The sequence below is a fragment of the Antechinus flavipes genome, chromosome 3 (assembly GCF_016432865.1).
Source record: "Antechinus flavipes isolate AdamAnt ecotype Samford, QLD, Australia chromosome 3, AdamAnt_v2, whole genome shotgun sequence".
NCBI lineage: Eukaryota > Metazoa > Chordata > Mammalia > Dasyuromorphia > Dasyuridae > Antechinus > Antechinus flavipes.
Window position 1 is genome coordinate 371,244,813 of NC_067400.1, and position 15,275 is coordinate 371,260,087.

General features: G+C 33.6%; 1 protein-coding gene across 1 annotated transcript in view; it reads left to right on the forward strand.

The window, feature by feature from the left end:
• The window catches only part of ARHGAP15 (Rho GTPase activating protein 15), an 844,282-nt gene that overhangs the window by 567,902 nt on the left and 261,105 nt on the right, over nucleotides 1-15,275 (forward strand). The window contains exon 11 of the mRNA XM_051985817.1: nucleotides 3,776-3,853. Coding sequence (XP_051841777.1) covers nucleotides 3,776-3,853 — 78 coding nt within the window. The remainder of the gene's footprint in view (nucleotides 1-3,775; nucleotides 3,854-15,275) is intronic.

Below are 15,275 nucleotides of genomic sequence, written 5' to 3' on the forward strand. Positions count from 1 at the left end.
ATTTTTTCTTGCCTTAACTCTAGCAAAATCTCTAAAGGAATTTTCCTAATTCTAAGTTTTCTCCTTCCAAAACTATACACTATTCTGATAGCAAATAGTAATTCTATTAAAAAAAAAAAAAAAAAAGAAAAAGAAAAACTAAACAAACAACAACAACAAAAAAAACAAGTTTATTATGTTTACAAGTTTACCCTGCTATTGCTTTTAAGATCCAATACAATGTCTTTTCTTTTTGACCCTGGGAAAGTCCTTCCCAATCTATTTATAAACTATGGTTCCAAAATGATTTCACATTACTTTTCCCACTCTAGCCCATACAAAATTCTAGGAAAATTCCAGGATTTTTTTCTTCCATGACAAATCTCCCACTTTTATGCTAACCATGCCTAGCATGCTCCTTTTCCACATCTCTTTTTTTCTTAGAAACTCTACCTCCCTTCAAGGCTCAACTCATACTTTGTACTTACTTTGTAAATCTGCATTTGTGGAGTATAAACCCAGGAGAAAGTAAGCTTATTCAGGATAAAAACCTTTTTCTTTTTCTTTTTATATTACCTATAACTAAGAAAGTACCTTTTCCATTATAGGTACATCAAAATTAGTATGTTTTTTCTTGCTTTACATAAAAATGTTGATTACCCTTTGCCATATGATCAAACAATGCAAAGTTGTCAAAATTCAAATATAGTTTCATTTAGAAATATGATTCTAATTTATTTTACAGTGTTTCAGACCAGTCTTGTGCTCTTATCACTAACAAAATATCTTGAACATGATAGATATTCAGTGCTTGAATTGAAATTTAACATATTTACTAAAAAAAAATCAGATTCATTTACACTGAAAACCAGGATAATGAGTAAATTTGGTAACTGTTCTCTGCTATGGCCATTAGCTAATATGTTGTATTGTTCTCTACCTCTTGGTATCCCTTGCCCCATTCAAGTTTTAGCCCAAGTACTATCACATAGAGTTAGTTCTCCCTTGATCCCTCCACTTCCTCTAATAATTGGTGTTCTCCTTTAAACTATATTTACATCATTTATATTGTATATTTATTTTTGGTGTACATATTGAGTCTGAGATGTGGAGATTGTACAGGAAAGGAAGGAATAGCACCTAAGGGAAGGTTACTGAGCCTTTTTAAGGGCAGCTTATCCATCTTTGGTATTCTTTCATCCAACTCTTATCTATGGCTCCAAGAAGTTGAAGCATGCACATCTCACCACACAGGCCAAAAAAGTAACTGACAGACCTCGAACTTGTTGGTGAATTCGGGGGATATCTCCCCAAATATGTGAAGACTCCTTCCCCTACCCAGTGGAATGGGTAGATGGAAACAATTTCTTCCAGTGGCCACAAAGCTGAATCAGGGTCTGTGCAGTACTTAGAGTTGATCAAACATCAAAGACCAAGGACATCTATTGCATCCTAGGCCATCATCAGTTGTCTTGACTTGTGTCTTGCTACTGGATTATGAAGAGTCTGGAAGAAAGAATGAGGCTAAAAACTTTGTGCAACTCTGTCTCACTTCAGTTCATATACTATAGAGGGTGGAACTTTGGAGTAGTGTATTTGAAAGAAGTATACTTGAAACAAGGTGTTAACTCAGTGGAATTGAGACAATGATTATCTAGTTTACATATACTTAGTACTTGGTATGGTGATGTTATGGTTCTACAGTTGATATAATTGTAATAGCCACAATATACAAGTCAAGACATCATACATAATGTCACTGGGAGTCTTTGGAAAAGAAGGATTGACAACAACATATACAACTTCCTTTCTCTAGAATATACATTCTCACTTTTGTTTTCATATCCCTAACACCCAATACACTTCTTTACATAGGACTTTATAAATTCTTGTTTGCCAGAATTAAAAGTAGATAAACAATTAATTCAAAATACATGGAATTCTTTATATCTCATGTTTTCTGACTAAATTTTTGGACCATATAAGAAAACTGTCATGTCATATTGTTTTAGAGTCACAATATAAATTAATCAATCAAGGTATTAGGGCAAATATGATGAAACGAAGAGCAATTTTCAACTTTCATCTGCAATAATTACTAGCAAATTCTTTGGCAGAATCATGTTTGTATATCTGTAGACAATAGAAAATACCTATGTGCTTATATTGGCAGCAACTTTCTATATTAGTTATTCCTACCTATCACTAACAAATATTATGCTTCTATTTACCAAATTTAAGAAAATTATATATTCCTTTCATTTCCTTACAGGAACCTAGTCTCATCAATATCTTCAGAGAGTTACCATTCTCAGGAAGATACAGGGACTATCGTATAATAATAATATATAAAAAGCCTGGTACTAATACCACATACAAATTCTACCATGTGACTTCACTAATTTGTTGATGCTCAGTTATTTCTGAGACATTCCTTGAGACAACATTTGGTGTTTTCTTGGAAAGGACACTGGAATGATTTGCAAATTCTTTCTCCATTTCATTTTACAAAAGAGGAAACTGAGGCAAATAAGGTTAAATGATTTCTCCAGGATTGTACACAGATAGAAGCCTACTTTGAATTCAGGTCTTTCTGATTCCAGGCCTAGTGTTCTTTCCAATGCATCACCTAGCTGACTTCAATGATAGCTATATTTTAACATTACCCCAAGTATATTTTTAGCTACAAAATATACCAGAAGTGGGAATCCATGTTTTAAAAATTCTATGAGGTATTTTAGGTACTTATGTCATAGCCTGATATCAAAATAATTTGCAACTAATAATATATAAATCAATGAAATGTACCAAATAATAAACTTGCAGGAATATGGAGATATTTATGCCATACTAGATAATATTTCATGGCAAATAAAGGCTTTGTCAACTGAATTCTGAATTGCGTATAGCTAGGAAAAACAAGCACCACTAAGAGATTATTCCTGTGAAATCTGAACTCTGTTATTTGTGTTACATATACTATAAGGGATGTTAGTGTTTGAATATGGCTTTCCTGCCTTGTTCCTCAATCTCTTTGATTGCTTAGTAATAGACATATTAGCTTGGGGATTATAGGTATGAAGAATCTGATTTTTAAAGTATACTGCCTGTTTTTTAATTATCAGGGATCAATTTTCAAGCCATCTAAAATTAATATCCATCTTCTTCATGAGTTTTTTTTTTGGGGGGGGGTAGGAGGAAAGTACACAGGAGTACTAAATGTTTTTAACATCCTAGATCATTACATTAAATATCTGGAATAGAATTTCCAATTTGTGTCTTCAAATATCTAGACCATCATCTGCTCTTGCTATCTTTGTAATAGAAATAACCCTTGGGTTATTTTGGCTTTCCACAAGAGGGCGTAACACGCATATGCCTGGCAACTCTGTTTTGATTGTAAATCCCTGTCTGAATTCTAGGTTTCTCCTACGGAAGAGTTGTGGTTAGCATGTTCACTCTAACTCCATACTGTCTACTACTATCCTGAGTATCTATTAAACATTCATATCAATTAGTGCTGAAATGCCAAAAACAAACAAAAAAAAAGATAAAATTAGGGTTATCTTATTTGAGTTTTACACATATTTCTATTTTGCTATTATTGCAGTCAGAGCTAAAATCTCAGAATTTATTACTTTTCCTCTGAAAGGGAGGAGATATTTGATAGAGATTCATTGTATGATTCCTCCTCACATTCATTAAGATATATTTTTTCATTGTTGTTTTCCTGTCACTCACTTCTTATAGCAAGTGCTTACATGAACCCATATGAAATATGCACCTCTGTTTCCAGGTCTGGATGTTGATGGAATATATCGAGTTAGTGGCAATCTGGCAACAATACAGAAGCTACGATTTATTGTCAATCAAGGTAAGTGATTCCTTCCCCTCAGTCATTTTTTTTAGTGCTCTTCCATCACTAACTATATTTCAGACTCTGCTATATGCAGTAGATATAGGTTGATGAGTTGAAGGGAAAGAAAGAGAAAAGTTGAAGTGCAAAGAATTATTAACCAGAGAGGGAAAGAATAATGGGTGGGGTGGGGCAGAGTAGTAGAGATCTAAAAAGGAAAGGTAAATAAGAGTACAGATCAACTGGTGGTGACCAAAAGGAAAAAGAAAAAGAAAACAAGAAAACATGGATATGAACAGAATAAAACAATCCCAAGAGGAGGAGAAATAAAAAGAGAGAAAGGACTCATATTTTTAAAGCAGAAGAAATATAACAAACAAACATTTTAAAATTACATTTCTTTTCATTTTTCTTGAATGTATGGGATTCTCTGTTGTGTAATTCTATCTTTTTAAACCATGGTATTCCTTATCAGAAGTCAAAGAGTTGATAACTTTCTATGATTATCTATTGGTAGGAGTAAGGAAGCATAAATGTACCCAAAAGTATGCTAAGCACAAAACTCTCAAATATATTGCTTTCAGATCCAGAATATAATCCAAACATAAATCTAATTGAAATTCACAATAAACATAGGTCAGAGAATATAGACCTCTCTCTCTTTTTTTTTTTTCTTCCCACTCTCTTTTCCAAGGATATTCAGCAAGTTAGAACTAAAACCTTGATGGAGCAAAACAGAATAATGGTCTTTTAGATATTGACCACATTTGGTGATTATAGGAATACTTGAGGAAGAGAATTAATGTAAGAAGATAACATTTCAGCTGGATAATTATTGTAAACATCATAGAGAGTTTTGCTGCTGGACATAGAAAAACAGGCAGGGTATCTAAATGAGAGATCATTATCACTGGACATATAATGGATAAGATCTATTCTTGAGTTGAGAAATGTTGGAATCTTAAAGAAACTGTAAAGCAATTTAATTCTGGGAGAACTGCTGTTTCACCTCTAAACACATTATGTATATGTCATTTGTTTTTGGCTTACCTTTGTGTTGTTACCAAAAGGAGTTTCTTAGCCACTGAATATATTAACTGATAAGGAGTTTATCAGAGTATTCTGGTGTATTCTATTAAACCTAGTGTTAGAAGGAGTATCTAGTACTGTCTGACATGTCTTTCCAGTGGACAAAGGTTATGATGATTCTCAGTCTGAAAATCAAAGACAACTAATATCTTTTCAGTATTTGCTTGGGGTGAGTGTATGTGCAGGTAGAGATTCCACCCCCATACAGGAGTCCTTGAATTTTGGGGGAGGAAATTTCAGGAGATAGGATTTGGGGATGGAAGTGCTGGAAAGAAGTGGAAGAAAAAATTGTTGCTTAGGAGACTTTTACTTGACTCTATAGTTCCTTCATGGAATCTCTTTTTCTTAGATCTACTCTTTAAAATATGCTTCTTAGAATTTTGCAGGCTTTAAAAGTTACTATCATTTCTAATATCACTATAAACCTCTCAGTATATATTAATCTCTATGAGCCTTCAATTAACAAAAATCTGTTTTCTCCCCTCTTCTCCTCATGGACAGTGGGAAAGGGGCCTTTGTAACAAATATGAATAGTGTACCAAAGTACCAAAATATCAAAATTCCCAAATTGAACACATACACACACACACACACTTCTGTACCCTAAGTCTCTCATCTCTCTTTCAGGAGGTGAGTAGAAATCTGTAGTTAGAAATGGTCAAAGAATCAGCACTCTTAAGGCTTTCAAAGTTGTTTGCCTCTACAATGATGTTATTGTTTATATGGTTCTCCTGATTCTGCTTATTTTGCTCTGTGCCAGTTCATTCAAATGTTCCCAGAATTCCCTGAAACCATCTCTTTCATCATTTCTTCCTGCATACTAGTATAGTATTCCTTTACATTTATATCTTTTGTCTTTAACAAGTTGTTAAAGAGAGAGAGCATGTTGCAGTTTAAAAGAACTAGGTCTTCCATTTAGAAGAACTGCCTTTGAATCAGGATTGCTATTTATTGTTTGTGTAGATTTATAAAAATAATTAACATTTCAATCTAATTGACTTCTAAGATTCCCTAATAAGTTTAAATTCTATGACCATCACCAACTTTGTTCATATTGACTCAATTTGAGTAGGAGAATTCTCAGGGGAAAAAATATATGAACTGGGCCCAGCTTCATTTTTGTTCCTTTTTCAATTAGCTAAAATCATTCCTGCAATATATTTTGTGCTGGAAGTATATCCTGATTGGGATTCTAGACAGCTGGGCAACACATTTTTCCTACAGAAAAGAAATCTGAAAACAGAAGCAGCACCAGAAACAAACACTAGTTGCATTTCCTGCCTTAAAAAATATGCTTAACAGTATGAAAAGCAAAAAAAAAAAAAATCATCTGCAATGAAAATATGAAATCTGTCCATCTCGTCTTTTGTAATCTAAACTTCACCATTCTCTAAGGCTTTGTAATTCCTCATGTTTTCATGAGATTTGACAACGTAAAGCTGGACAGAAAGCCTTAGTTGGTATCTGGTAGCACAGAATTGTCAGTAAACTATCTGGTTTATAGAACTGTCAGAACAGAACACACAGAATATAAATAATGCTACATTAAGACTTTTGACACTCTCAACTATGTCCAAATTTTTATAAAAATGACTTTGGATTAGACGGTCAAAGGAGAGCACACATAGCCAATTCTCAATTATCAGTGATCAGATAATCTTTTTAATGAATCACTTACAGGAGACCTGTAACCTCCTCCCTTATGTCACCCATCTGGGTCCTAGTCTACTGACAGCAGAACCAAACCAGGAGGGCAGTCAAGGCTGGGCTCAGAAAATGTTGCATTGTCTAAGCATATGGTTGTGTGTGTGTGCATGCATGCATGTATGGGTGTGTGGGTGGGTGTGTTGGGACTGAGAGGGTCCTAAGGAGATGAAATAACAAACCATGTGAAAGTGCTTTGAAAAGCATAAAATACTATACCAATTAATAGTGTTAATTATTAATATAATTATTCACAAATGAAATTTGAATGATTATATTTTATTTTAATATTAAAACTTATTTTCTACTCCAACCATTAATCAGGATAATTGGAATTTGGTTATATGTTAAGATGAATATGATTCACTCTATTTTGACTCATAATTTTCTTTTATCTTCTTCACTGTTATAACCCCTCAGTAATTTTAAATATACCCACAAGTCTACATTTTAACTTGTTTCATTGTTCTCAAAAATCTAAAAACATAATTTGGGAACTGGATATTTTGATTAATGCATCCAGATCTATATTTCAATCAAATGAGATTTTTCCTATTATGTAAGTTAAATGTACAGTGTACAAATGTAAAAAATCCATCCCAGTGACAACAATATTTATTACTTCCAATATGAGAAAATCTGCATTTAATATATGTCTTACATATTCCACCTACCCTTTTATCACTAGTGGACTGACTGAATTCTGCTTATTGGTGATGGTAAATAATATTGCCTTGGTAGCATGGCAAGAAAATGGAGCAAGAGATAGAATGCGGGATCTGGAATCTTTCAAAATTCAGATTTGGTCTTGAGCACTTATCAGCTATGTTACTCTGAACAAATCTGTTTGTCTCAGTTTCCTCATCTGTAAAATGAACTCAAGAAGGAAGAGGAAAACCACTTGATTATCAATTTAAATAAAAAAGTAAATGGGGTCACAAAATTGGAAATGACTAGACAACAAACTGTTTAGTTATGTTTGTTCGCCCTTAAGAAAAAGAACAAAAATTTCTTGTAGACTTTCTGGAGAGAAAAGAGATAGCAGGATAGTGGTTATTGTTCTAATATTAATCTTTAACTTTGGAAGACCGTAGATTCAATAACCATCTCAAAATATACATACTGTTTGACCTGTATAAATCAAATAGTACTCTAGTAGGCAGTTAATACAATAAACTAGGCTGGGGAAAGAGAATGTATTTACATTGGAAGAGGAAGTTTCCTCACCTGAGAGTTTGCTATATTGATGAAATGACAAATCTAGTACCAATCCATATCCTTCCTATCACATATAAGGGCCCAAACTGTAAGTGGGCAGGACCTGAAAGAATATGACTGGAAAGATTATAGAATTAGTAGCAGAAGGAACCGCAGGAATCAGCTAATTTAAATCCTCCATTTTACAGGCTAAGAAATTGAGATCCAGAAAAGTTAAATGATTTGTTCAAGGTCATACAGTTTTAAATAATGAATTTGGAATCTGAACCCCAGCCTTTGACTCCAAAGTCAAAATTCTTTCCACTATGCCATTTCCCTTCAGAGTATGTTTAGTGGCTTAATCAAAACAGATTCCTCCACTTATCTGCATATTCTTAGAACAGGTGAGGAATAGATCTTATTAGAAATTTGGGCAATTTTCTTCATGTAATTAGAGTATAAGGGAAGACTTTGTGATACACTTGAACACCAGGGGGGAAAAGTATACATCTCCCATCCTCTATATACCCATGGAAAGAATTAATTGTGTATTTATGTATATGTTTAAACAAAGGAGGAAAATGTCATTCTTTCAATTTTTTGTTATTGTATAGTTTAGATATCTTTGTTCACCCAATTCCCAGTGGAATAGAAGTTAAATAAAAATAAAAAAAACTATTAGTTTAAATAGATGATATCACTTGTTTTGATCACACTGAGAATTTGCACTCATCCGTGCAAATCAACTATCTGAGGTCCTATTTTGTGTTATCATCTGTACCTAAACTGTATTTCTATAGATTGGACCTTAGAGCAAAAGCAAAGCATTAACTTTAGTTGCTGTCTCTGTGCTGTTATTATCTACAGCATCAGAAATTGAATAAAAGGGAAAACCAAGAAAGGATGTGAACAATTGGCAGTTTCATCATGAAATAAGCTATTGGATGAAGCAGGGAAAGATCTGGAGAAGGATTTTCGAACCTAGAATGCTGTTTTTATAAACAACCCCTGTATCAAGTTCATTCATTTTTCTATTAAGTGAATTTATTTTGCCCTCTTATTATTTTTTAAAGCAAAGTATCTCCTTAAGCTGACTTTGCTCTGGCCACCAAAAGCAACAACAACAAAACAAACCATGTTATTTACTTTATCCTATTCCTCGGAGTGCTTATTTATTTATTTATTTTTTTTGGTAAGGCCAACCATTGATATTACACCTTTTTGACTTCCTCATGACAAGATTATCTTTTAACAATGATTTATTTTTCCCATTAAAAGCTGAAAAGATCACTTAATCATAAAAGAGCCAGACTATATAACATCTTTCAGGGCTTTGGAAACTTTCCTAGCCCTCATTTTTCAGCTCCATTGAATCAGTGAGTCAGGAGTTCCAGGGCTTGTTGCTGACAACACTTCACTTTGTTTTCAGGACTTTAAAAAATGCCTTCTCACTACTGAAAGATGCTGCCCATAGAGGTCAAATCAGTAATGGCTCTTCTGTCTTTTGCATGTATGTTTTGCATATATGTCTGAACTAGAGTTGTAATAACTTATGTTTAGCTCATTTAAGCCCCTTAAAGTCACAGTGCCTAGAAGTAACAAAGGAATAGCAAAGGAATATAAGGCTTTGAGGTAAAAACTAAGTTCAGTTCTCACCTGCAATACATATTATCATCTGTGACCATGAGCACCTGTGAGGTTTAATTTATTTACGTCTAAAATGGCAAAAATATTTGAGGTTTCTGCCTCATAGAACCATTGTAAGGTTTACATGAGCTATGTTTTGTGAAGTACTTTGAAAACATGAAAGTGCTATCTATATAAATGTCTAGTACTATTATTTCCTATTTCATGGCCAATCCACATAGCACACATTTCTGACCTGATATAAATTTCAACCAAAGAACAGAATATATTACTCAATCAGCAAACATTCATTAATTGCCATTCCACTCAATATATAAATACAAAAAATGAAGTCATCTCTACTTTAAAGAGTTAACATTCTATTGTGGAGACAACATATATATGTGTGTACATATATATATATATATATATGTACACACATATATATGTTTATATAATACAGAAAACACAAAATTAATACAAGGTAATTAGGAATAAGAAATGCTAACGTTGAGAGGAAGAAGAAAAACTTCATGCAGAGAACATCTGAACCAACTTTGGAAGAAAAATAGGGATTCCAAGAAGATTGAAGTGATGAACAAGAAATAGTCAACTTGGAGATGAGGGATGTAGCTCTCTGTGTCATGTGTGAGAAACACAGATAAGGTTAGTTTTGCTAGATTGTAAAGTGTGGGAAGGGAAGTGATGTATAATCATACCAGAAAAAATCCTGTCATAAAGGGCTTTAAAATACAAATGAACAAAATTATATTTTATTCAGAGACAATTAGGAGCTACTGAAGATTATTGAATAGGGGACCAATATGGTCACAACCAACTTTAAGGAAAATCACTCCAGTATCTATGTGGAAATAGATTGATATGGAAGAGACTTGAGGTAGAAAGGTCAAGTAGGAGGCCAATGCAAATTGAGGCAAGAGATAAAGAGAGCCTGGAAAGGAGTTAAGTAAGTAGAAATACAGGGGGTCAGATTCTAAAAATGTGGTGACAATGGCAAGGTTTGTCAATTAATTTGACATGAAGAAGGAGTAAAATTTAAAAGTTGAGTTTACTGTCAAAGTAATGAACCTGGGAAAGAGGAGAAATGGTGAGATACCTTTGACAGAAATAAGGAAATTTGTAAAAGGGATGTTTTTTGAGGTAAAGATATTGAGATCTTTTGGAATAGGTTGAGTTTGAGATATCTCCAGGATATCTAGTTTTCAAATGTCCAATAAGGACAGGAATGTGGGACTGTGGTTCACAGGGGACACTGGAGATGGATATATGTGTGTATATGTATAATCTCTATGTATATGATTAATATATGTATATTAGTCATATACAGAGAGATCATAGTGGAAAAAGAAAACTTATAGAAACATATAGTTAGAGGGTATGAAATGAATGGCGAATCAAGCAGAATACTGAGGAGTGGTAAGAGAGGCTGAAGATTTCTCTCTTCTTCTTTCAACCTGTATCATCTCTCATTTTGATTTTTTTTAATTAATGCAAATAACATGTGATTCCCAAAAATGCATAGAGCTAAAGTAGAAAATATGGTAACACTGAACAGTGTTTATAGTCCTTCCCCATTTTAATTAGTTATAGAATTCATGACAAACTGACCTTCAGTTTGAAGGAAAGAAGAAACTGACTTCTTTTTTCTGCATCCCTGAAACAGCAATTACTAGCACATTTTACTAAATGAGCTAAATGAACCTTTCCCCTTCTCTTTGGCCTCCAGAATGACCGTAATCCCCCTTTCCAGAATACCTGGTGTTTGTGCAGCTGGTAAAGATATTGACCTTATGTTAGGGAATTACCTTAGCAATCCCTAGAGGGGGAACTTAAATTTCAACCAAGAAGCTGATGGGAATGTGCAGATTACTCAATCGCAAAAGAGACTATTTCAGAGTTTTTAATATAGTCTTAAGGAAAAGAGCTTTTTCCAAAAATTGAAAATTACCATAATGTATTTGATATATACAAAACTTATGATGTTTCTTAAGTTCAGGAAACTGATTTCTATTTGACATAATGACATTTTTCTTTAAGGATTTTAATTCTCCTGACCAACATTAATTTCTTCTCCATCCTGCATGCACATCAAAAGTTAAACAAAGAATAAGGGAACAGATTAAATAGCAAAGGAATATAAGTTAACTAATCAGAAGATTGTAATAATAGAGCTAGTTGCTAAATTAAGAAAGGAATACCAATATGAATGAATACAATTTATTCTTCTGCATATATCAAAGTTCACAAGCTGGCATTAACTCTGGCACTTGGCTAAGGGCAATATTACAAAAAAAAAATCTACACACAACTTCAAAATTGGAATTTGTAGCAGGTTAGTAATATAACCAATACCACTGGCAGTATTTCTCAAAATTGAAAGAATTTTCAAATTGCATAGACTCTTTGTAAGCAACTTTGAAAGGGAAAGGAATCTTACTAAAAATGTTATTATGATGATCAGAAATTTGTCTACTTTCATGATGTTGGCAATATTAGAAAAAAGTGTTTCCTATGGAAAGGAGAGTTATTCATACAATATAATCACATACACTGAAGCAACTTCATAATAATGTCTTGGGAATTGAGATCTAAAAATGGAAGATACCTCTGAAGACTTATTGTTCGATTGTCTCATTTTTAGAGAGATTAAGTCACTGGCTGAAGGCCATACTGGTAGCAAATATCAGAGGAAAGACTTGACCCTGGATTCTATGACTTTCAGAGCCAGTGCTAGGTCCCTGTTCAGATTCTATCTTTGGGTGAAAATACCTTCCTATGAACACTCTATAGTAGTTAAGTTCCCTTAAAAGACTCAACATGTCATGTAATAATAGCCTATTTAGATTTAAAGATAAATTTCATACCTCATGCTTAAAAAGAGGTTTTTTTTAAGCTATAATTTATTAAATTTAAAATAACAGCCTAGTTATAAATAATAGCATTTATAAACCACTTTAAGATTTGCAAAAAGTGTAACTCATTTGATTCTCATAATGAGTTATGAGGACTCTTTTGAGGTAAGCGTTATTACATTTTACAGTTGAGGAAACTGAGACACAGAGTGGTTAATAAACTTTCTCACAAGACAATATTCAAACTTAATCCTTCCTGACTCTAAGTCCCATGCTCTATCCACTACATCATTACAGCCCAATATGATACAAGAAGATCTAGCTGGTCAGATCTTCGAGGACAGAAGACCATCTTGTCTGAAACAGTTTTATATACATAAGGATAAAAAGAGTTTGGTACCCTATACAGTTTCACCAACATTAAGCAATAGAGTTATTAAATCCCAAGCATATTTTGCCCATATCTATAGTATTTGGTCACCTAATATAGACAGAAGTCTCTTCTAACTTCCAAGGCCAGAATTTAGAGAGTGTTAGGAAGAGTCATATAAGTGTTGGAAGAGAGGGTAATGACAATTTAAGATCCCTGTTAATCTGTAAGGATGGTATTTTGATGGTATATCTTTCTTTACAAAGGAAGTTATTGTGTCCAATAATTACAAATGTGATTTCACTTATATATATGTAATCAGCTTTCCCCTAAATTACTAAAGAAGACAGTTTTCCTTGTAAACATTTCTTAAGGATGTAATTTGGGAAGAAAAATGGGATTCTAGTTATCAATGTACTTCATAAATCCCCAAATCTCTTTTGGAAAAAGAACTTCTCTATTTCTCTGAAGTCTGAAGATCATTAGACAGGGACAGTTTTATGACATTTTGACAGCAGGATCCATGAAGGGAATAAGATATCTGGTGCCATTGAAACCCTTTTCTAAATTATTTATCTGGTATATAATGGAAAAAGGGATAATAGCAGGGACTGCCCTTTGAAATGTCTGAAATAGACTGATTTACTAGTGGCAATTCCCAATCTATTGAAAACCCTAGCATTAGAACACAAAGTGAAGCCAATGATTTAAAAAAAAAAATCAGTGAGAATTCAGAGAATATTTGGAAGACTTATATGAATAGTAAATAAAACAATATCAGGAAAAAATAAACATGACTAAAACAATGTAAACAAAAAGAGTATAGTGAAACCAAATGCTATCTAGTTAGAATGCCCAAGTTTAGCCCAATCCACCTTTCTTCTGCTTCATTGAACAAATGGAAAACTGACAGAATAAACTACAGTGGTCCTCAAAGTGTAGTTCAAAGAATTGTTGGGGTCTCTGAAGCCCTTTCAGAGGGTCTACAAATTCAAAATTATTTTTTTATTTCTAATATAGTAAATAGTTATAAATATAACCCATGTGAACAAAAACTCTTTGAACAGATCCTCGATAGTTTTTTTTTTTTTTTAACAACATGAAGATACTGAGAACAAAGGTTTGAGAACCATTGGAATAGAGTATTACCTGTAATAGTATTAGCTAACGTTCAGCCTTTGCTGAAATGTTATTTTTGGTTTTCCTCCTTTTTTCATTTTTATAAAATGTATTATTTGCTGAGGAAGAGAAAAAGTAAGATATATTCAGAGATTAATGGAATAAACAGCAAAAAAAAAAAAATCATCAAAAATAAATTTCACCTCCACCTATACTGGAATAGGTGCCCATAGGGCATTTCTCATCTTCTGACTCTCCTCCATCAATTTTGCCTTCCTGGGTGGAGGGAGGAGGAAGAGTGGGAAGGGCAGTAACACCACCACCATCACCCATACAGAAGCCCTGCCCACTCCTATGGCTTCATTACAAAAGGCACTACTTAAAGCCCAAGAGGAAAGACAGGATACAATTGATTTGAGAATACAAACATATCATGTGATTGAAGAGTTTAACTCTTCAGGTCAAGAAAAAAGAAGATACACTCCTTTTATTCTAGAAATTATCAAAGATCTGAAAAAGGCTTGCATTCTTTTTTTTTTTTTTTTTTTTTAATTTTTTATTTAATAATTACATTATATTGACACTCATTTCTGTTCCGATTTTTTTTTCCCCTCCCTCCCTCCACCCCCTCCCCTAGATGGCAAGCAGTCCTTTATATGTTGGATATGTTGCAGTATATCCTAGATACAATATATGTTTGCAGAACCGAACAGTTCTCTTGTTGCGTAGGGAGAATTGGATTCAGAAGGTATAAATAATCCGGGAAGAAAAACAAAAATGCAGATAGTTCACATTCGTTTCCCAGTGTTCTTTCTTTGGGTGTAGCTGCTTTTGTCCGTCATTTATCAATTGAAACTCAGGTCTCTTTGTCAAAGAAATCCACTTCCATCAAAATATGTCCTCATACAGTATCGTTGTCGAAGTGTATAATGATCTCCTGGTTCTGCTCATTTCACTTAGCATCAGTTCATGTAGGTCTCTCCAAGCCTCTCTGTATTCATCCTGCTGGTCATTTCTTACAGAACAATAATATTCCATAACATTCATATACCACAATTTACCCAACCATTCTCCAATTGATGGGCATCCATTCATTTTCCAGTTTCTAGCCACTACAAACAGGGCTGCTACAAACATTTTGGCACATACAGGTCCCTTTCCCTTCTTTAGTATTTCTTTGGGATATAAGCCCAATAGAAACACTGCTGGATCAAAGGATATGCACATTTTGATAATTTTTTGGGCATAATTCCAGATTGCTCTCCAGAATGGTTGGATTCGTTCACAACTCCACCAACAATGCATTAGTGTCCCAGTTTTCCCGCATCCCCTCCAACATTCATCATTATTTTTTCCTGTCATCTTAGCCAGTCTGACAGGTGTGTAGTGGTATCTCAGAGTTGTCTTAATTTGCATTTCTCTGATCAATAATGATTTGGAACACTCTTTCATATGAGTGGTA